The sequence below is a fragment of the Eriocheir sinensis genome, chromosome 18, assembly GCF_024679095.1.
Source record: "Eriocheir sinensis breed Jianghai 21 chromosome 18, ASM2467909v1, whole genome shotgun sequence".
Lineage (NCBI taxonomy): Eukaryota > Metazoa > Arthropoda > Malacostraca > Decapoda > Varunidae > Eriocheir > Eriocheir sinensis.
This window is the reverse complement of record NC_066526.1, coordinates 3890125-3913868: the sequence shown is the minus strand read 5'-3', so window position 1 is coordinate 3913868 and position 23744 is coordinate 3890125. Positions and strand designations below refer to the sequence as shown.

The 23744-nt window shown below is 41.2% G+C and overlaps 1 protein-coding gene across 24 annotated transcripts in view; it reads right to left on the bottom strand.

Moving 5' to 3' along the window:
- LOC127000227 (potassium voltage-gated channel unc-103-like) overlaps positions 1 to 23744 on the bottom strand; it is a 145592-nt gene that overhangs the window by 68304 nt on the left and 53544 nt on the right. For 22 of the 24 annotated variants that reach the window (XM_050863674.1, XM_050863653.1, XM_050863652.1 and 19 more), the window contains 3 exons: positions 23212 to 23455; positions 7895 to 8070; positions 2318 to 2356 (listed from right to left, as the gene is read on the bottom strand). In XM_050863674.1, the coding sequence (XP_050719631.1) occupies positions 2318 to 2356; positions 7895 to 8070; positions 23212 to 23455 (459 nt within the window). The remainder of the gene's footprint in view (positions 1 to 2317; positions 2357 to 7894; positions 8071 to 23211; positions 23456 to 23744) is intronic. The other 2 variants (XM_050863655.1, XM_050863657.1) reach the window with 1 other exon arrangement.

The window sequence follows — 23744 nt, the reverse complement described above, 5'->3', positions numbered from 1 at the left end:
AGTTACTGTTGAATGGTGGCGTGGGAGGGGCGTGTGTTGGGGGTATGAGAGGGGGGGGGGGTGAGGGGTGAGTGGGGGCCGTGGAGGAGTCGCGGAAGGGGGAGTGAAGGGAGTCGTGTCCTCAGGCTCCCGATGCCCAGAGTGGCAGTCATAAGAGAAGCATCATGAAGATTTAGTTAATGACTTTTAAGAGTGATTTATTTACCTCTACATTCTTCAGATAAACATTCAAAACCTCGGCACGTTAACTGGTCCAAAGCAACATCCAGTAATTTTCATAAAGAAGTGGATAAAACTGGCTGACTATAGTAGCATATAAGTATCTGACATGGTATTTATTTTAATATGAACCAAAGCAATGTTACAGTTAGTCTACTGGCTAGTGGGCATGCAGAGTCATGCAATCACAGGCGGGGAAGACGATGAGCAGCGGACAGTCGAGGAAGCTACAGTCTGGGCGGCGGTGCAGCAGTCAGCCGGAGTCTCGGGTTCTGTTAACTTATCTGTATGAGGCTCCTGGTGGCTCGGGGCGGGCAGGTTTACGAGGCTCAAGGCTGAGGGCTCAAAGCTAGGGGCTGACTGAGTGACTCGCTCCGGCGCCACGAAGCGGTATCACTCCTCAAGGGACTCGTCATCAAAACCGTGTGATGATTAGGAGTACATTAAGATATTTACAGTTTTTACTTGAGATTGCAGTTATAACTAAGTGATGTCGGTAAATAAGAGGATCTATGTCTCGAGACTTAAAATGAACAGTGACTTGGATCTCTACTGAATGAACACAACTCCTCAGGTTACGTTAATGCCATCCTGAGGGGGAGGGGACAAGAGGCCACACGGAGCCGACCACAAAGCTGAGAGCAAGCGTGGCACTGTGGCACTATGACATCCTTGCGTTAACAGAACTTTGCCGGGGGTCATGGAGTCTTTGGGCAGCGCGACGGAGCACACAGGGCAGGGAGGGGCCGCGTCCGCCATGCTCGCGACACGGCCCGCCTCCAGCTACACAAATTATGTCTCGCTGCTGTAATTTCTTTCCCTCCATTAGCAACGAACACTTAACATGAAAATTCACTATCTTCTGCTCTGATTACTGTATTATAAACCCGCGTCCCGGACCACGATGGCTGCGTGAATGTTAAACTCTTGAGCGAAGGAAAGAAATTACTGCTCTCGTACATTTTTTTTTACAACGGGAGACTACCACGTACACTCCTCTACATTAAACACGTCTAAAGGACCGTTACTAGGAGACAAAAAGTACTGAGACCAATGTTCGTAGTTTCGTCTGTCTTGGATCACCGTCGGCCACTCTCCACCACCAAGTGAACCAGGCAGCGTGAGGCGAGGCAAGCATGTGGACTGGACTGTTTTTTGACTGTACGTGTGGGGGAGGGTGGCCTTGGGTCGGGCTGTCGGGCCTTAGGGGCTGTGAGGGGTGACGGGTGGGCGTCGTGCTGTCGTAGTAGAATCAGTGTGATCATGAAAAGTTGTTGGGGTTATGAGGGGCGTGAAAGAGAAAGGGAGAGAGAGGGAGAGAGAAAGCAGTGTCGTGTGCAGTCAGTGGTACGTGATCTTGGGCGGGCACACACTCACATCAAAACAATTGGTGGAATGAAAAAGCGTCCTCAGACACTGCATTAACGTGGGAGGCGGATAGCCAGAGGGAAATAATAAAACACGCCTCCACTTGTAATAAAAAAGAAGGCCAATATTTTTTTCTGAACAGCAAATGTGATAAAAAATTCATATAGGACACTAAAATAGATGAATGACACATAGCTGCAGAAAAGGTTAACTGGCTGCAGCTTTGGTTGATCAGTTAGCAATAAATAATCTGCTGTTACTGAGAGGAACCAGGGATCTCAACGACAACAGGAGGGCAGTACAGTAGCGATTTACACAACAGGAAATTTTCTTCCAAGTTACAGAAACAATACAAAGCTACAGTACTGGTAAGGTTCAGATGTCCAAATTGCTAGGAGAGTTACTTAGGTTCTCGTGACATCATTTTCTTTAATTCCTCACACAAATTGAGATCCACTCCAGTAAGAATTCAACCAATTGATGAGTGGCGGCACAGCCTTCAGAAGGGAGGATGGGGAAAGGGAATTAATATCTTTTCCTAAGTGCGACTATTCCTCAAGCAAATCATGATCTTCTTGGCTTCAGTAATGCAATTCTCGCCTGGGTATTTCTTGAGTATCAGGCAAGTTTGCATAAGAAAAGACTGTGGCGGGTGGAAATAATTATATAATTAATACAATCTTTGGCATAAGTAGTGACATATTGCCTTTGTTGTATCTAGAAAATTTACCTCAAAATCTCTTTCTGCTGGAGAAGCAGTTGTGTGAGGCTGTGGAAGGGTAAAGAGACAAGGCTGTTATTCTGATCAAGAGTAATAACGCCACGGGAATCATGTTATTGTACTAAACATACTTAACATTAGGAGGGGGCAGGAAAAGAAATATATAGAGGGAAAACATCAAAATTATACAAAAAACTAAAAATACTCAATATACCAAAATGAAAAATGCAAAATATAACAATGGTAAACAATAATAGCAATAACCATAACATATAAACTGAGAAGCAGCAAAAGGGGCAAAATTAAATAAAACAATAGTATATCAGCATGTAACAAAACGGGAAAAATCAAATCAAATAACAGACCAACATTTAGCATAAAAAAAAGATAATACTCGGGGACAACACAGGGGAACAAAACTGCAGGACACAGCGCGCAGGTAACGGGGACTTGAGATCAACAGGTGAGGGGGAGGAGCAGGAGCAGGTAAGGCAAGGTGGAACAATAACATTACAGGAGGAAAATAACGGCACCAATACTAACACTAATAAAAACTGATAGTAATAATGGAAATAAGAGCAATAAAAAATAATAATAATAGTAATAGTAATGATAATAATCCAGGTAATGATAGTAGTGGGTAGGTGGCGGGCTATAATCAAGAGATATATACACAGATCACGGTCCATTCATTACAGGGGCGGGGGCAGGGGAGGGTTCATCTAGGAGGGTTCACTTGGTCTGTCGCATCAAATTAAGATCAACAGGGTCGAGGTCCGTTTAGTCACGAAGGGATCATGCGACACGACAGAAAACGAAACCTTATCTTACCTCCGTTCCCGCCTGCAGGAAAAAAAGAAGTCAAGTAAGGTAAGGCTCATCAATTTGCCTCAGGCCTAGATGGACCAGAGAGAGGACTCCATAACCAGGATCAACCCTCGTGTGGGTGGGTGGGGGTGGGGGGGAATAGACTAAATCCTTCCCTCGTCTCCCTCTCCTTAATCCCGTGGACCAAAGGACTATCTCATGGGGCCTCTAAACACCCTTTGTCTATAGGATCACAAGACTGTCTCGCGGGATGCCAAACAGGACCCAATAACGAACGCCTAACTAAAAGGTCAGAGGGTCAAAGGCTCGTCTCTTAAAGTCCGCAGCCCCGTCCGAGTCCGCTACGCACCAACACCACAGTCCCCCGTTCAGCGTATCCTCACGTTTAAGGCTTGTGGGGACTGAAGCAATCTATTTAGTGATGGTGTTAGTGCATGGGGACTCAGAAATGTAATGAACAAAGGACAAATCTTCTTTACACCCCAAGGGATCAATACATAGCTTATTTAACAAGGAATACAATACCGTCCTGTTCTGGGAAGGTATCAACAGCATCTTGAACCATAGTCCATCTCCATGAACCACAAATAAACATCCGAATTCTCACTCTCTCTCTATATAAAAATTACCACTCCTGGACTCATGAAAAAATCCCTCACTAATTTTTTCACCCACAAACGAGTCCTAAAAAAAAAATTAAAAAAGCTGGACCCCAAAGTAACATGAAAAGCTGAATCTCTAACCGATGAAAAGAAAAAACAACAGCATATACCACTACTAGGCTCAAGAGACAATCCTCTAAATTTTGTTCACCTACAGAAGACGAAACCGAGCCTCAAGGAAACATAATAAAACGGAAGAACTACAAGGAACCAGGAGAGGAGGGGCGGGAACCATAACCAAGGGAAGACTCGTTATTCTTTGGAGGTTCTGGCAGGAGGCTCCTCTGGTCCACCTGGGCTAAGGAAGAACCAAACATCCCGTCCCTCCTGTCCCCAATATCGGCTTGCTTTATCTCTTCCTCCGTCTCCGCGTGTCATTCCTGCCTGTCCTTTTGTTCATCTGTTCCCGTGTGTCCGTCTGCCTGTCCTGTCCTTCTCCCCGTGTCCTTTTCCTGTCCTTCTTCCCGTGTCTTTCCTGCCTGTTTCCCTCCTATTCTGTCTCCGCGTGTCATTCCTCCCTGCCATCCTCTCCTTCTGTCTCCGTGTCGTTTTCCAGTCCTTCTCCCTGTGTATTTCCTGCCTGTCTCCCTCCTATTCTGTCTCCGCGTGTCATTCCTCCCTGGCATCCTCTCCTTCTGTCTCCGTGTGTCGTTCCTGTTTGCTCTTCTGACGTCGTGTGTTCTTACTGTCATATTTTTGCCTTCTTGCCTGTCCTTATCATGTCTTTCGTATGTCATTACTGTCTCTCCTTCTGTCCCTCTGTTTCCATGTGTCTTTACTGCCTCTTTCCTGCCTTCCTCCTTAATCCTTCCCTTCAGCCCTACCTGCTTTTCCTTATCACGCCCTGCCCCTCCTTAGATCCCTTTCTTATGTCTCCTTATGTTCTCAATAACTGTCACCCTCGATCCTCTGTCTTCATTTGTTCCCCCTGTCCCTGCTTGTTCTCATTCTTTTGCCTTCGTTTCCTACCTGCCTGTCTTCATGTCATCCATAACCCTCTGTCCCTTTTCGTCCTTGCTATCGTCCCTTTTTAATCCCTGACATCGCAATCATATCTCAGTCCTCGCGTCCCCTTTCCTTTTTAACTTTTCCTGGTAAATACTCTTTCCTCGTGTGCTCTCCCTGGTCTCTCCCTTTCCTCTCCGCTCCCTAGTCTCTCTTAATCCCTATTGTCTCTTTGTCGGTCACCTCCAAGTCTGCAGCAACCCTTGAGTCTCTCCTCTATTCAAAGGTTCTCCCTGTGGCCCAATCTCGTGTCTCCTCATTTCTCTCACGTCCTTACTTTCCAGTACTCTAAATACCTTGCTTTATAGTTAGTTTAGTCACGTCCCTAAAGTAAAAAGGGTAACATATCTCGTTTGTATTTACGGGTGTCATTTCAGAATACCTCAAGAGACTCATTAGCTATATATGATGGGAATATGCACAATGTAAGACTATCTGTGCTTATCTAATATCTTATCTAATATCCTACATAACACCTTTATCTTTTAATTAATGGTCTGAATGTTCATAGTTATAATCATAAGAAGCATGAACGTCTTTCCTATATTAAGCCGTCATCTTGGGGAGGGTGATGTGCGCTGCTTGAGTCACTTAATATGTCAGTCGATTGTTGTGTCAGCGTCAGTGAAGCGGCGGAGAGGAGGGGACGAGATCAAGCCGGCGGGGCGGGGACAGGACCCCCTCCCCCCTCCCCCCTCACAGCGGCACCTATTAGTGAGCCAGGCAGTGAGAGGCAACAACAGCCATTAGAAAAAAAAATCCCTGAGAAGTGTTAAAAAAAAAGGCATAGACATAATGATATAAAAGGAGGGATTCTCAGTACAAAGAGTTAATTCCAGAAGTTAAACATGATTATTTTATAGTAGTTAACGTTAAAACATTTTGAAGTATTATTTAACAAGAAATATAAATCTCATGAAGTTAAAAGTTACTCCTGGCAAAGAGTTGTGATGAGTATGACAACATTTATCTTCAAAAAGGAAGATCACGGACTTGGAAAATCGATGCTCAGGGGATGAAAAAAAAAAAAGATTAATGTAATGAGTGTAATAATTAACAATAACAGTAAATATTCAATCAGAGCAGAGTTATAATTGGAGAATTCGAAAACAAATACGTGAATGAGAGGATAACAAGAGAAAAAAAAGGGAGCCACTGATGATAGAGAACAAATGTATGTAATGAGAAGGGAGACGAAAACAAAATATGATGCTGCGGAAAAGTAATTGATACGTGATGATGGGAGGAAAATCAGAGGAAAACATGGCACACGAAAAAAAAAAGAATATGTGATGAAAGGGGAGAAAAAACTGGAGATTGCCTCATGAAAAAAACAAAAACATAGGAAGAGTAAATTCTGATATGGAAAAAAACGTCATCGTGATTAGTAAGAAGAAAAAACAAACCAAAAAAAAACCCAGAATATGATAAGTTATAGAAAAAAAACCCTGTTGTGAAAGGGATAGAACAAAAAACCAGAATTATTTATGAGAAGGGGAAAAAAATATGATGAGGCATAGAAAAAAAGATTAAAAACAACAACAACAACAGGTAAGTATAATTAGCAGAGGAAAAAAAAAGTAACTTGTATACAAAAATGTGATGAATGGATGAAAAAACAACAATTATGAAAAAGAAAAGAAGAATATATGATTAAGTACAGAACAAGATGATGAAAGTGATACAAAAATAGGTATGATGATGATGTTGACGATGATGAGGGTGCCCCCCCCCCCCCCCCCCCCCAACAGGTGTCTGGGGCCTCCCTCGCTCCCCTGCGGATCATCAGATGGGCGCGACGTTGCTTTCTGGGTCGAGGTCAAACTCTGACTCTCCGATGCTAACTGTTTTAATCGTGTTATTGAGTGAAAAAAAAAGATGAAAGGTCCGTAAGCGGCGTTTCAATTTACAATATTTAATCTCGTTCCTTTTGATAAACGAGGCAGTAGTTTCGCATGTGCACGGATCAGTAATTAATTATCTCGCTTAAAACTACATACATCGGCGCACACAATGACCAGAAAATACACACACACACACACACACCAACGTTGCCAGATTGTCGTACTTAGCCTCTTATGTTTGCCGATTTCCGACCCCAAAACTGCCTCCTCGACCCCAATAACTGCCTTCATATATATATTTATCATTAAAATGGTTAATTATTGATGTTTTTTGGCAATAGCTATGGCTCAGAAACCGGTAAATACGAGGCTCTGAGTACGATAATCTGGCAGCGGTGACACACACATGTTCATTACGGGTAGCAAAGTCTAGCCACCCACACGCACATATATGCATTTATAATAAGCATCATCATCAACAACACATGGTTACCACTTCCACAATAACTCAATGGTACGTTCAGTTCCGTGTTTGTATGCAGCTCGACACATTGAATAGTAATACACAGGATGAGCTTAAGCAAAATAGTACGGTTAATCGGCAACGTAGTCTGAGCGAAGCGAAAAAAACGCGGTAGATTAGCATACATCTCTTAGCGACAGTCTGACAATGATTACGTGTTAGTTAGCGATAAACTAGACATGAAAAGAAGGCGAAGCGTAGCACAAAAAAACAAAGTAACGTAGATGAAATAAAGGTCAGACGGACGTTAAATGACATCAAATTAAAAGTTAGTAACCAGCTTTTAACACATCAACAGAACGGTGAGCACAGGAAGAGTTTGAGGGAGTGAAAGGGGGTAGACCGAATATATATTTTTTTTATTGTATCGAAATATCGAAATATCGAAATATCGAAATATCGAAATTGTAGCGCTTATGTTTATGTTAATTATTTGATTTAGAATACGAAATGGGATTTTTTTTTTTTTGGAGCGAGAGGGCTTGAACGCAGTGATACGAGTGTGTGTGTGTGTGTGTGTGTGTGTGTGTGTGTGTGTGTGTGTGTGTGTGGTTATATGTATGCGTGTGTTATGCTAATGAATGCGTGTGTGTCGGCAAATATTGGAGCAAAGGTTAGTGTGTGTATATGTGTACGTGTGCGTGTGCGTGTGTGTGTGTGTGTGTGTGTCCATCGCTCCCCACGTACACAAACGTACACGACCGGGATAAGGACGAGCACATACCTCAGAATCCGTCACCAGCAGGAGGTCGAAGGGAATGGCGGCGACCACGTCTATGAGGAACCAGCCACGGAGGTAGTGGAGGGCGATCTTGCCGGGGTGAGAGACTACCTCATCGTTGTGGTTCACGTAGGTCGTCCTGAAGTTGATGATGATATCCACCATAAACATGATGTCAACTGCGAGGGAGAGACGGAGAGAAGAGGGAAAGGAGCCATGATTAGTGTCCCGCCAAGACTAGACTAGATAAATATGAAATACGAAATAAGGAAAAGAGAATGATTACTGATAACGTCCAATTTAACTGTGACAACTGCCAGGAAAAGACGGATAAAAGGGAGAAAGAAGCCATGGTTAATGTACCGCCATAATCGTAAGCGGAAATATGAAAAAAATGATTGATTAACCCGAAGAAAAGATTGATAACTAATGATGTCAAATTCAAATATGATGTCGACTGCAATAATGAAACGGAGAGAAGGGAAAAGAAGCCATGGTTAATGTACCGCCATAATCGTAAGCAGAGTTAGACGAAATATGAAAAAATGATTGATTAACCCCAAGAAAAGATTGATTACTGATGATGTCCAATTTAAATATGATGTCGACTGCAATAAAGAAACGGAGAGAAGGGAAAAGAAGCCATGGTTAGTGACCCGGCATATTTGTACGAAAAGTTTAAAGAAAATATGGAATACAAAACTATATAAAATAAAGAAATAACGAAAGACGAAAAGAAGAATGATTACTAACGACGCCCAAATTAAATGAAAGAGACGGAGGGGAAGGAGATAAATACCTTGATTAGTGTCTCGTAAGATTTGGTGGCGAAGTTAAATTGAAAAATGGAAAAATATAGCGATTTCGGCGTAAAAATGTCTGCGTGGGAGCAAGACCGGCAGGTGGGTAAAGGGTGCCATTATTTGTGTTACGAGAAATTTATACGAAGAGGTTGATCAAAAAGTATAAAGACGTGATAATTTTCTACGATATCGGCAGCAAACATATTTCAGATTAAGGGAAGAGAAAAAAAGCAGAACAAAAAGAGGTCTCGATTAGCGTCTCAAGATATTTACGAGGAGCTTGATTGAAATACGGAAAAAAAAACTAGTAATTATCTGAGATTTCCCCTTAATCATGACTTCGATGGCGGAGAAGAGACGGCGGAGGTATTAGGGGAAGGGAAGGGAGGAACGAAAAGAAGCTCTGATAATTCTTTCGCCAGATTTGGAGGCAGAAGTAAAGAGAAATATGCAAAGAAAATCATATGAAAAAAAAAAGTCGTTATTATCTTCGAGTTCGGCAGCAAACATGACCTCCGTTGCAGATACAGGACGGGGATATGATGAAGCGGATTCTTTTTGGTTTCTGATTAATTTTCTTGCTAAACTACCTAAGTCAAGAAGCCCGAAATGCCAAGGATACGTGAAAGATGTGAACTTAAGGTGCTGTCAAACCATAATGAACAAGAGGCTGATCTTTTAGTTTCGGATTAATTTTCTTGCTAAACTGTGTCAAGGCGGTCGAAAATGTCAAGGTTACGGCAAGGATATTAAGTAAAGGCATTGTCTCCCATAATAATGACGGGTTAGGTTAGATTAGATTAGGTTAGGTTAGGTTAGGTTAGGGTAGGTTAGTGATTAATATTCCTACTAGAGTGTGTAAGGAAGGTCAACATAAGGTTACGTCAAGAATATTACCTAAAGGCATTGTTACCCATAATTATCAAGCGGCTTAGTGTTAATTATGGATTATATTTTCTTGCTAAACTATATCAAGAAGGTCAACATAAGGTTACGCCAAGAATATTAACTTCAGGCGTTCTCAACCACAACGAACAGAAGACTTGATTTTCGTTTTTGATTACTATTCTTACAAAACTGTGTCGAGAAAGCCAACATGAGATTAAGCCAAAGATATCAACCAAAGGCGTTGTCAACTATCATAAACAAGTGGCTTATATCTATTTTTTTTTTGTTATTTTAGGTTATTTCTGAAGTTAGTGCCAAGGAGGTCAACATAAGGTTACGTCAAGGGTATGAACTTAAGGCGTTGTCTACCATAATGAGCAAGTGGCTTATATCTATTTTTTTGGGTTATTTCAGGTAATTTTTTAGGTTAGTGTCAAGGAGGTCAACTTAAGGTTACGTCAAGGGTATTAAATTAAGGCGCTGTCAACCATAATGAACAAGTGGCTTATATATATTATTTGGGGGTTATTTCAGGTAATTTTTTAGGTTAGTGTCATGGAGGTCAACATAAGGTTACGTCAAGGGTATGAACTTAAGGCGTTGTCTACCATAAAGAACAAGTGGCTTATATATATTTTTTGGGGGGTTATTTCAGGTAATTTTTTAGGTTAGTGTCATGGAGGTCAACATAAGGTTACGTCAAGGGTATGAACTTAAGGCGTTGTCTACCATAATGAACAAGTGACATATATATTTTTTGGGGGGTTATTTCAGGTAATTTTTTAGGTTAGTGTCAAGGTCAACATAAGGTTACGTCAAGGATATGAACTAAAGTCGCTGTCAACCATATCGTGATTCTGACGGCGAGGGAGGCGAAGGAGGAAGGGAGGGGCGGCAAGGAGGAAGACGATAGGGACGATGGAGAGTCATGATGGATTCCTCTCGAGATTAATGAGGGAGGGTGATCATTATTTCGAGGACCCGCCAAGTGGAAAAAATGAAGATGATGATGCCGCCATAAACATAATGTCAACGATGAGGAAATGGCGACAGAAGGGGACGCGCTCCTCCTCCTCCTCCTCCTCCTCCTCCTCCTTGTAAATTAAGAGCTTCGTTAATCAATACTTTCAAGTTAAGCAGCGATAAAGTAACAAGAATATCGACAAGGAATGAAAAACAAAAACAACAACTTTATGTCGACGTCAAGATGGAACGATAATTATATACGAGTATCATAAAAAAACTGAGAATATCATGAAAAAGAATGTAACGTAAAATATATAATAACCCTGAAAGGCGAGATGGGAGAAATACAAGGGGTTTATAAATTTTCCAGTACACACACACACACACACACACACACACACACACACACACACACACACACACACACACACACACACACACACACACACACACACACACACACACACACACACACACACACACATTACCCACTCCCCTTCCCTCACAAACACACATAACACCCCCTAGACACACACACACACACACACACACACACACACACACACACACACACACACAAACACATACCCTTTCCCCCTTCCCCTCCATACACGTAACAAATCCACAAACACCATAACCAAGTAATCTGAGGGAAACACACAAAACACACACTCACATAATCTCATAATCCTCGCATTAAACATTAAAGGGAAAAGAGGGAAGGAAAAGGAGGGAAGAGAGCAGAAACCAGAGCCAGAGGGAGGGAGAGAGAGAGAGAGAGAGAGAAAGAGAGTCGGGGGTCGGCGAAGGAGTATTTTCAAGACCGGCACGACCCACGGGAGACAAACGCCACACGGAGCACATAAAACACTTGGGCAGCGAGACTTTCCGGCGCTCCCTACTCCGTCTTCCCTGATATCGTTTTGGTCAATCTCCAAAACCCCGTGATTGGTCCTTTCTCTTTCCTTCCCTCCCCGCCCCCGCCGCCCTCCTTCCCCCCCCCCCCCCCCCGTGGCCTTAATAACATACGATCGCCACCACCACACTGGATTGAACTCTTTTTCCCTGTAAGACATTAGATGATGGTGCGTTTAGGATTAAGAAGTGGTGTAATGTCCTACACTTAATTTCCTCCGAAGGATGTGACATTTTTCTGCTTTTTAAGTTTAAGAACCATCATGATTTGGCGAAACTGTTTTTTGTCATTTACATTTAAAGTCGTGTAACAGTGATTTTTCCTGTTTTATAATTACGAAATTCAGGAGGACATAATATTTTAAATTTCCGCGAAGCTTCAAATGAAGTCGGAACATCAATTCCCTTAGACATTTATTAAAATATTTGAATATGTACTTGCTGACTGTTGGAGTTTATTTTTATCTGAAAACGACGATGATCAAAGAGAGTGTTATTTAAATTTTAAAGAGATGGTAAGTCATCACACTGCAAAACATAAATAATAGTTGTACTTATTTTATTTTGTCTAAACTTTCAGTATCACGACGCCTCTCTAACCGGATGGGATTATTCTCTGCATGTGGGAGCAGCGATATAGCGAGTTCTTTATAATTTTTTTTCCCTTGAGCTGCTTCCATTACTGTAAAAAAAATAACATAGAAAAACGATAACAAAAAATATAGATACGGACTACATTTTTTTTTCAGAGCAGAGTTCATCATATTAAACCGGAAATGAATGGCGTGATAGACTTTCCATCTAACTTGAAAACATGAAACGCAGATCAGTCAGATACATTTTTTTTTCAGCCCTTTGATATCACATTCCATTATATCAACAGTAAAATCGAGTGCCGTAAGAGTTTCCTCATTAACTCTAATTCCCGGTCGCAGGTGCGGTCTGGTACACGTATATTCGCCAAATGGGATCCAGGTAATGTTGGCAAGGGATTGGAAGCGATACAAGGCGATGCTACGCTGAGCTAATGGTCTTTACTGCGGTGCCATCAGACGCAATACCCTTTCAAAGCATCGAACTCAGAATCACAACCCGTAAAGACACGCGTCTATACACTAATCAGCTACATAAGCGCGTGTATAATGAATCTCTCTCTCTCTCTCTCTCTCTCTCTCTCTCTCTCTCTCTCTCTCTCTCTCTCAGACACAATACCCTTCCATAACATCGAACTCTGCATCACAAAGCTTAAAGACAACGCAATTATACTCTATACAGCTACATAAGCGCTTGCATAATCTCTCTCTCTCTGTCTGTATTTCTCTCTGGATCTCTCTGTCTTAAAGGAGGGGCCTTCAACCTTTCAACGAATCGATAGAGTTTTCGGAAAGTCTTGGGAGCGGTGCGCGATGTTCGGATATGGGTCGTGAGGAGGCACTTCGAAATCACTCGAGATGAAGAGGTCAACCAACTGGAGCCTCGAGGAGATGCTGAGAGATAGAAAGCTACCTCACTCTTCTCTCTCTCTCTCTCTTAATGCAGCTGCTTGAGAACGAAAAGAAAGGTCAAGATAGATAAGGAATTCGTAAATGTAACCTTCTTATTTACTTTCTATGTCTTTTGTAGAGGAATAATATAAATTCGTGCAATCTACGCCTCAAAGTTAATCCTCTGAGCTTTAGGAAGTGAAAATTTGAGTGGTTATATTTAGGAAAGTTTAGATTAGTATTATATTCAATCGTGCTAATGAAGAATGATGTGTAAATATCAAGAGACAGAATGATTTGATTTTCGTTGGGTAGATTAAATTCAGTGATATTATTATTTAGATATATTTTTTCCGATTATTGTTCTCTCTCTCTCTCTCTCTCTCTCTCTCTCTAAATCAATACAAATAATTAATTAAATGCGACGGTTGCTGAATGACATTTTCTCGTTTTAATAATTTCAAGTTAAAACACCTGCATCCCAGTACACACACGCACGCACGCACACACACACACACACACACACACACACACACACACACACACACACACACACACACACACACACAATCCAAACAGCAATATTTCTCTTCCTTTCCTCTTATATTCAATGCGCAGTGTACGTCCAATCCCTTTCAAAACTAAAACACACGCGCACACACACACACACACACACACTCCAAAACAGCAATATTCCCTTTCCTTTCCTCTTAGATTCAATGCGCAGTGTACGTTCAATCCCTTTCAAAACTAAAACACACACACACACACACACACACACACACACACACACAGAAAATATTAAAGCACAAAAATCCCGGATATGCAAAGACAACAGACTCAATAACAGGAACTCTTTTGTGAGCGCATGAATTGATCGTCCTTTGTTTCTAGAAGCGTGTTGTGCCGCCAGAGTGCAGCACTTAGCCATAACAATACTCGATCCTGCAACGGGAGGGAGGGAGTTCAGTGCATGATTCAGAGCACAAAAGGGGGATAATAAACAGGAGGATTAGCCCCTACACGTATCGGGCACGGAAAGAGACCATATATAGAGTCTAATAATTAGTCTAATATATAAGCGTTATGGAGGTGCCTTATTTAAATTTTTCGTCGTGAGAGAGAGAGAGAGAGAGAGAGAGAGAGAGAGAGAGAGAGAGAGAGAGAGAGAGAGAGAGAGAGAGAGAGAGAGAGAGAGAGAGAGAGAGAGAGAGAGAGAGAGAGAGAGAGAGAGAGAGAGAGAGAGAGAGAGAGAGAGAGAGAGAGAGAGAGAGAGAGAGAGAGAAACGAGAGACGAGAGAGAATGAGAGATAGATAGATAGACAGACAAATCAATACAGAATGACAAGTAAAGATACAGAGATAAATAAAGAGAAATAACAGATATGAATAAAGATAAAACAGGAGAACAGAGAGATAGAGAACACATGGACAGATAGATAGATCGATACAGAATGACAGATGTAGAGAGAGAAATAAAGAGAAATAGAAGACAGAAATAAAGACAGACAGACAGGAGAAAATGATAAGACAGACACATCCAGCTACATGTCAGTCATCTAAATAGGACGAGGAGTCAGAGGAGGAGGTTCATAAATATCGTGTGTGCTTTCATCTCTTCCCTTCCCTTCCCTTCCCTTCCCCCTTGTAAAACCGTATTAAAGAAGACCAACTCGTACCTCGCTCATGCTCACCGTCGCGGGAAGGTGGCGGTGACTCGAGCTAGCGGCAGGTAATGGCCAGGGAGGATATAGATGAGGGGCAGCCAGGTGTGTGCAGGATACGTGAGGTGCAGGGAGAGTGTGAGGGCGATAAAGAGGATGAGGAAGAGCAAGCAAGACATGAAGGGATGGTTAGGTGGAGGTGGCGAAGAAAAAGATGAGAAAGGCAAAGGGTTAATGGGATGGGAAATGGCCGGTTGGTGGGGAGAGAGAGAGAGAGAGAGAGAGAGAGAGAGAGAGAGAGAGAGAGAGAGAGAGAGAGAGAGAGAGAGAGAGAGAGAGAGAGAGAGAGAGAGAGAGAGAGAGAGAGAGAGAGAGAGAGAGAGAGAGAGAGAGAGAGAGAGAGAGAGAGAGAGAGAGAGAGAGAGAGAGAGACAGAGACAGAGACAGAGACAGACAGACAAACAGATAGACAGACAGACAGACAGACAGACAGAGAAAAGAAAGAAGGGATAACAAGAGTGAGAGAGAAAGAGAGAAAGAGAAGAAAGAAGAGGAAAAATATGGCTTAGGGTAGAAAGAAAAAAAAAGAAAGAAGAAGGAGAATGAAATGTGGAGTGGATGGGATAGGAAGGGACGAGCGAGGAGGGAGGAAGGGAAGGAAGGGAAGGAAGGGTAACATGATATGAAGGATTGGGAAGAAGGTAAAGGTTGAAGGGGCTGAAAGGAATATGTGGGGAGGAGGAAAAGGAGAAGAGGGAAGAAGAATGGATGTTAAGGAATGGAGGAGCTGGAAGAGGAGAAGGAGGAGGAGGGAAAGAGTACGAGAGAGGAAAAGGTGAAGGATGAATGTTAAGGTATGGAGAAGCTGGGCGAAGAGAGAGAGACAGAGAGACAGGAGGAGGAAAAGGAGACGAGGGAGGAAGAATGAATGCCAAGGAATGGAGGAATTGGAAGAGGAGAGGGAGAAAGAGGGAAGGAGTACAGGAGAGTGAGGGAGGAAGAGAGACAAACAGAGGGGAGGAAGAAAAGGAGAAGAGGGATGCGGAATGAATATCAAGGAATGGAGGAACAAGGAGAGGAGAGGGAGAGAGAGAGAGAGTTCGAGAGAGAGTGATGAAAGAAGAGACAAACAGAGGGGAGAAAAAGTAAGCAGAGAGCGTAGGGTAAAGGGGGAAGGAAGGCCATGGTGGGTAAGGGAAAGGAAGGCAAGGAGGCAAGGAGGGAGGAGGAGGAGGACAAGGAGCAAATTGAAAAGGAGGGAGAGTGAGAGAGCGAGATTGGGTAGAAGGGAGAGTGAGAGCTGTGGAGAGGAGGAAAATAGAACGAAGAAAGGAAAAAAATGATGCGAGTGAAATGGAGAATATGAAGGAAAGGAAGGAAGGAAGGAAGAAGGGTTATAGAAAGAGAGAGCACGAAGAGAGAAAAAAAGAGAAAAACGGAATGAGGGAGGAGAGGAAAGAAAGGAAAAATGCAGGAATATTCGGGCGAGGGTTAGATGAAGTAGAGAAGGGATGGAATGAAAGAAGCGTCGTAGAGGAAGAGAACATGGAGAGGAGAAAAAGAAGAAATTAATAAGAGAAAGGAAGAAAAGTGGGATAAATTAAGGAAAGGATATTAGAGCAAGGGTTAAATGAAGGAGGGTAAAGAAGGACTGAAGGAAGGAAGGAAGAAGGAGAGGAAATGAAGATAGAGAAAATAAAAAAAATAAGAAAAGATAAGAGAAAAAGTAAAGATGAAGGAGAGGATATTAGAGCAAGGGTTTAATGAAGGAGGATAAAGAAGGAAGGAAGGAAGGACGGAAGAAGGAGGAGATGAAGATAGAGAAGATAAAGAAATAAGAGAAGATAAGAAAGAAATTAAAGCCGAAGGAAAGGATATTAGAGCAAAGGTTAAATGAAGGAAAATAAGGAAGGAAGGAAGGAAGGAAGGAAGGAAGGAAGGAAGAAAGGAAGGCAGGAAGGAAGGAAGGAGAGAACATGAAGATAGAGAAAAGAAAGAAATAAGAGAAGATAAGAAAGAAAGTAAAGATGAAGGAAAGGATATTAGAGCAAAGGTTAAATGAAGGAAAAAAAGAAGGAAGGAAGGAAGAAAGGGTTACGGAAGGAGAGAACATGGAGAGAATAATAAAAAAAAAAATGAATAAGAGAAGAAAAAAAAGAAAGAAAAAAATAAGAAAAGGATATTCAGGCAGAAGCTAAATGAAGGAGAGAAAACAGAGAGGGAGAGAGGGAAGGAAAGGTCATGAAAAAGAAAAAAGAAAAAAAGAAAAGAAATAAGAGGAGGGAAGAATCTCAGGTTAAAAAAAAGTGCATGAAAATGAGAGAAAGACAAAATGGAAGCGAGATAATGATGATGAGGAGAAAGAGAAGGGAAGTAAAGCAACGTAAATGAAGGAGAGAAGGAAGGAAGGAGGAGGAGGAGGAGGAGGAGGAGGGGAATTAAGGAGAGGAAGGGGGCGTGTGTGCTACTGACGTGAAGTGAAAAGGGGAAAAAGAGGGAGAGAAAACGAGGGAAAGAGAGAGGAAGGAGGGAGGGGAAAGAGGGGGAGAGAGGGGGGAGAGGGGAATAAAGGCACAGGTTAAAAAGAGACGAGAAATGGGGACAACGGAAGGCGGGGAGAGGGGAGGAGAGGGGAAGAGGAGGGGAGAAGGGGAGGCGAGGGGAAGAGGGGGGAGAAGGGAAGAGAAGGGGAGGAATAGGAAGAGGAGGGTGCAAGGCTTCATTACCTGCCTCACGCTTCGGACCACACCTTCCTCCTCCTCTTCCTCCTCCTCCTCCTCCTCCTCCTCCTCCTTTTTATACAAACCTCCGCCGTGGTCTCAGCGCTCCTAACACTCTTTATGCTTTCTCTACTGCGTGATGTTAACCTCCTCCTCCTCCTCCTCCTCCTCCTCCTCCTCCTCCTCCTCCTATCTTCTCTTCCTGTTTCTCTTACTTACATCTTATTTTTCTGCTTCGTTTTCTTCTTATTTTTCTTCTTTTTCCTCCTCCTCCTCCTCCTTCTCCTTCTCCTTTCTTGTTTCTTGCTCTACGTTCTCAGTGATCTCTCTCTCTCTCTCTCACACACACATCAATCATGCTCACAAGTACAGGCTTTTATTCATTCGCTCTCATCCTCCTCCTCCTCCTCCTCCTCCTCCTCTTCCTCTTCCTCCTCCTCTTCCTTCCTGTCGCCGTGTGTACGTTCCCCTTGATCCTGACAGTCTTGTTTCGTATTTAAATTTCCCACAAACCATCGAGAATAGTTTGTCTTCCTCTGCGTCCAAGCTGTCTTCATCCCCACACCGCCACGCCTCCGCTTCTTCCGGTTTTAAGATCAGGAGGAGGAGGAGGAGGAGGAGGAGGAGGAGGAGGAGGAGGAGGAGGAAGAAGAAAAAGAAGTAGAAAAAAGAAGATATAAGGAGGATAAGGAAGAAAAGATAGGAAGACAGGAAGAGGAGAAGGAAGAGAAGATAGGGGGTGGAGGAGAAGGAGGAGGAGACGAAGAGAACAAGTAGGAGGAGGAGGAGGAGGAGGAGGAGGAGGAGGAGGTCAACATCACGCAGTAGAGACCATGAAGTATAAGAGAGGAAAGGAAGACACAGAAAGAAAGCAAGACACGTAAACCAAATCATTCAGTTCTTTCTTATTTTCCCTTTTCCCTTGATGTGCCACTATAAAAACGTTCCTCTTCTTATTATTGCTACTATTATTGAAGGATGAGAGGTGGTGGTAATAGTAAAAGTAAATGGTGGTGGTGGCAGTAGTAGTAGCAGTAGTAGTAGTAGTAGTAGTAGTAGTATTTGGTTAGGACACACGAGGGAGGCAAGATTACAGTTTAAATATAGACAGACCCAGATGTGGATTTTTCTTTCTTTGCCGTCTTTCTTTTGTTTGTTATCATTCTCTTTTTCTTGCTTGTGTAACGTGGAAGAGGAAGTGTAATTAAGATGTGAGGTGGCACGATTCTTTATGTTTTTTTTATGTACGCGAAAGAGACGTGTATTTCTGGAGACGAATTGTTTAGACGTGTATGATTAAGACGTGTATTTCTTATATGTGTTTTCCTTAAGACTTTTACTATTATTATGACGTATTTTTTAGGAATGTATTATTTAGATGAGTATTTATAAGCTGTGTATTTCTTCACAACTTCGTTCTGTGTAAAAATGTTATAAGAAAATGCAAATTCCAGAAACACACAATGAATTAAATATAACTAGCGCGCTTTTCATATATATATATATATATATATATATATATATATATATATATATATATATATATATATATATATATATATATATATATATATATAATTTTGTTTTATGTTACTGTGATTTATGCATTATATTAACTAATCGAATTTAGTTTCCAAGATGTCTGAATGAAATGGTAAAATGAATAAATGAAATGAATGAAATGAATAAAAAGGTAAAATGAAGTAGCTAATATGCTTTTCAAATGAGAAATCTATTAATCTTTCTTTTCTTTTCCTATGATTTCAGCGCGTGTGTATTATTGGCTGATCAAACTTAGCGTCTGAGCGTCTGAGTAGCTTCCTCTTATGTAAATGAAAGTACGAGAGACTACTTTATTTTTATCGTCTTTCAAAAGAGAAATAAACAGAACTTCAATAATTCCAAGCTTGTTTAATACGGAAAGGATATGCAACCAGGGAACGAGGTGAGGCATTTTGTCTGACAAGCTTCCTCTTATGTGCTGGAAAGTTCGAGTGATTATTTTATTTTCATCATCTCTTTTTAACGAGAAATAAACAACTTCAATAATTCCAAGCTTGTTTAATTCGGAAAGGATATGCAACCAGGAAAGGAAGTGAGGGGTTTTGTTTGAGTAGCTTCAACTTATGTAAATCAAAGAACGAGATTTTTATTTTTATCATCTTTCAAACGAGAAATACACAAAACTTCAAGAATTCCACACTTTCTTAATACGGAAAGAAAGTGCAGCCAGGAAACGAGGTGAGGGATTTGGTCTGAATAGCTTCCTCTTATGTAAGGAAAGAACGAGAGATTATTTTATATTTATCTTTCAAGCGAGGAATACACAAAACTTCATTAATTCTACACTTGTTTAATACGAAAAGGAAGTGCAACAGGAGACGAGATGAGGCGAGGCGTTCTTTTGTTCTTCACGTTCACGAAAAACAAGATTATTTATTCTTTCTCTTTCGCAACTCTTCCAGGGCGATGAATTAGAGAGAATAAGAGGAATGAAAGGAATGTAAAGAATATTATAAAAATCTTACTAAATGAAAAAAAAAAACCCCGCACAGTATTAGATTTGAGATGACTGACAAATAAAGTCACATAAATACTTGGAGAAAAAAGAATTAGAGAGAGTAAGAGGAATGGAAGGGATGTAAGGAATATTATAAAAATCTTACTAAATGAAAAACAACAACCGCACAGTATTAGATTTGAGCTGACTAACAAATAAATAACCACATAATTACTTGGAGGAAAAATAATTTGAGTGAGTAAGAGGAGAAAATTTAAAGTGGAACAAGGAAAGGCTGCCAGCAATACGACAGGATAAATATACGTAAAATGATACTGAAATGATACAACAAGGAACAATGACTTTAAACAGAACAAAAAGGGAAAATGAATATGAGGCGAGGAAACGCTATTAGCAACATGAAGAAATGAAATTAAGAAAAGTTACTGAAAATATTAACTAAACAATAACAGATTTAAGCACAAAACGTCATCCTATAGAGCTGAGGGGAAAATACGATAAGGAGAAAAGGGAAGACTTACCAAGTTAAAAAAAAGGATGTGAAGAAAAACAAACAAACAAAAAACGTTCTGAGTAAAACAAAACAAGACAAGGTACAATATCAAACGAAGTAGAAAACACAAAACAAAACAATTTAAAACACAAACAGGAGCAAAAACATACACACAAAACCAAACACACATCCTTAAGCGAATGTGAAAGAAAAATAGGAACATAAATACAGAAAAAAAAACATGTCCTGGAGTGAACTTAAAACACATACCGGAACGAAAACACTGAAGAGACAAAACAACAACATCAACAACCACAACAACAACAACAACAACAACATAACACATATCCTTAAGAGAAATTGAATTAGATACAGAAATACAGACTAAACAAATACATTAACTAAACTATTGGCTGACTCCTGTTCTATTGCATTCGGTCTCTCTCTCAATTACTTTCCAGCTCCCACCTACGGCCACAGCATCTCAGTAATTGGCTCTATTCATCTCGCAGGCAGCATCCTATTGTACTCACACACGGATGGGGGAGAGAACACGGGGAAAAGAAAACACAAGGACAGAATAACAAAAAGAAAACAGTTGTAACAGAAAATAGGAATAGAGCAAAAAAGAGAGAAAAATGAAACGAGTAACATAGAGGAAACACTTGTATGAGAATAAAAGTAATAATAAGAGAAGAGGAATAAAGATAAACCGAATAAGAAGAAGAAAACAAGAATAAGAACAATGCAGGGAAATAAAATAAAATAAACGAAATAATTATAAAACAGTTTAGTGTCAGAAAATAATTGAAGGAAAAAACAAAGAAACCCGAACCTAAGTAGAAAACAAGAAAAAAAAAGAATTAAGCATAAAATGAATAGCAAACCGAATAACAAGAAGAAAACAATTGTACCAGAAGAATAAGAATAAAGCCGAGAGAAAAATGAGGAGAGTTACGTGAAAAATAAGACTGTACCAGAAAAAAAGAAGAAAGAGGAAATAAAAAAACAAAACAAAAAACAAAACTGGAAAAACGAGAAAAATATTGTGTAAGAATAATAAGAAAAGTGCAGAAGAAACACAAAAAATAACTGAACAAGAAGAAAACAATAGTGAAAAAATAAGAAATAGCAAAAAAACAGTTAAGAAAATAAACTAGAAGCACTATAAAAGTAAAACAATAATAGATAGTGAAAAAAATATATGTCAGAAAGAAATAAGAAACACACACACACACACACACACACACACACACACACACACACACACACACACACACACACACACACACACACACACACACACACACATTCAAGTTGCAGAGTGATGGCCGGCGTCTAGTTCACTTCGAAGGTTCTCAATTTCACGTTCACACACTTTGGAGAGTTTTAAAAAGTTGTGCTAATTAGAGTGATGAATGGATATATGCGACCTGATTAGCATCTCTCTCTCTTCCGAAACAAAAGATCCTGCCTATCAAACCTATTAACCTTTTATAACGACCTCTTCACTGTTTATAACGTAACCAAATCACTGGACGTAGTCTATCTTGATTTCCAGAAAGTGTTTGATAAAGTCCCGCATCATAAATTACTTTACAAATTAAAGCAAATAGGTATTGACGGTCAAGTAAACCAATGGATCGCGAATTGGTTGAGCAACAGACAACAAAGAATAGTGATTGACGAATTTAACTCAGAGTGGGCGACGGTCACTAGTGGCGCCCTCAGGGCTCGGTTCTTGGAGTGCTCTTCATTATTTACACCAACGACGTGGATGTTGGACTCAATAACCGCATTAGTAAATTTGCAGACGACACAAAGGTTGGTAACTCGGTTCTCACTGACGAAGACAGGCAAAGCCTTCAAGAGGATTTGCACAAAATTTCAGCTTGGTCGGATAGATGGGAGATGCCCTTTAACGTAGACAAGTGCCAGGTCCTTCAAGTTGGAACGAGGAATAAGAAGTTCGATTACGAAATGCGCGGCGTTAAACTCAAAAGCGTTCAGTGCGTCAATGACTTGGGGGTCAAAATCGCGTCAAACCTCAAATTCTCACAGCAATGCATCGATGCAGCAAATAAAGCGACCAGAAGGTTGGGCTTCATTAAAAGAAACTTTTTATTGAAGAATAAAGATGTAATACTCCCGCTCTACAATAGTTTAGTCAGACCCCACATAGAATATGCGGTACAGTTTTGGTCTCCCCACCATGCAAAGGATATTGCTAAATTAGAAGGTGTTCAGCGTCGGGCAACGAAAATGATCTCTTCCTTGCGCAACAAATCCTACGAAGAAAGGCTTTCTACCCTTAACATGTTCTCTCTTGAGAAACGTCGCCTCCGAGGAAAACTGATCGAATATTTTAAAATACTTAATGGTTTCATGAATGTAGACAGATCAACATTGTTTATGATCGATGACACTTTGCGCACGAGGAACAATGGCGTAAAACTCAGATGTAGACAAGTAAATTCAGACTGCACCAAATTTTTCTTCACCAACGTTGTAGTGCGAGAATGGAATAAGCTTCCACCATCAGTGGTCCAGTGTAACACGATTGACTCCTTCAAAAATAAGCTCGACCGTCACTTCCTTCAACTTAATATCAACTAGAGTAGAAATGCAACGTTTTGGAGCCATCTGATTAATGTAAAATCACTTAGGTTTAAGGACAGACCACCAAGTCTGGACCATGGGGTTTGTGTGGTCTGATTTTCTATGTAATTCTATCTATCTATCTATGTAATTCTCTCTCTCTCTCTCTCTCTCTCTCTCTCTCTCTCTCTCCGTCCAACTCTCCAAATTCTCGCAACACAAACACACAGACTCGAACAACTGCAAAACAATCCTCATCAACACTCACCTATGAGATCTATAATGACGATGGGACTTTCATATTGGTTCTGGTTGTTCTTCCGCGCCACCTCCTGCTCGTTGAGGAGGAAGGCGGCGACGTAGGGGGTGAAGATGGCCGTGTAGATGACGAGGAGGAGGATGATCCAGTCCCACACGGCTTTGAAGGGCGAGTAGTGAAGGATAGTCCATTTGTGTATACGCGGAGACTGTAACTTGTATTCCGGTAAGACATCAGCACCCAGAGAGAGGACCTGGAAAGAGAGAACAGGGGTGAGTAATGGGCCTTGTGTGGTACAGGTAACTTAGTCTACCTGTGCTTACCTTTTCACTCACCTGGTATATTGAGGGACACGCAGGTACACACACACACACACACACACACACACACACACACACACACACACACACACACACACACAGATTGATTTGCAAGTGTCGCCGATAGACTGGACACGAAAAATCAGATGTGAACAGATTTCATCCCCTTTCTCCCCTTCCTTTCTCTCCCCTCCCTTCGCCTCTCCCCTCCTTTTTTTTTTG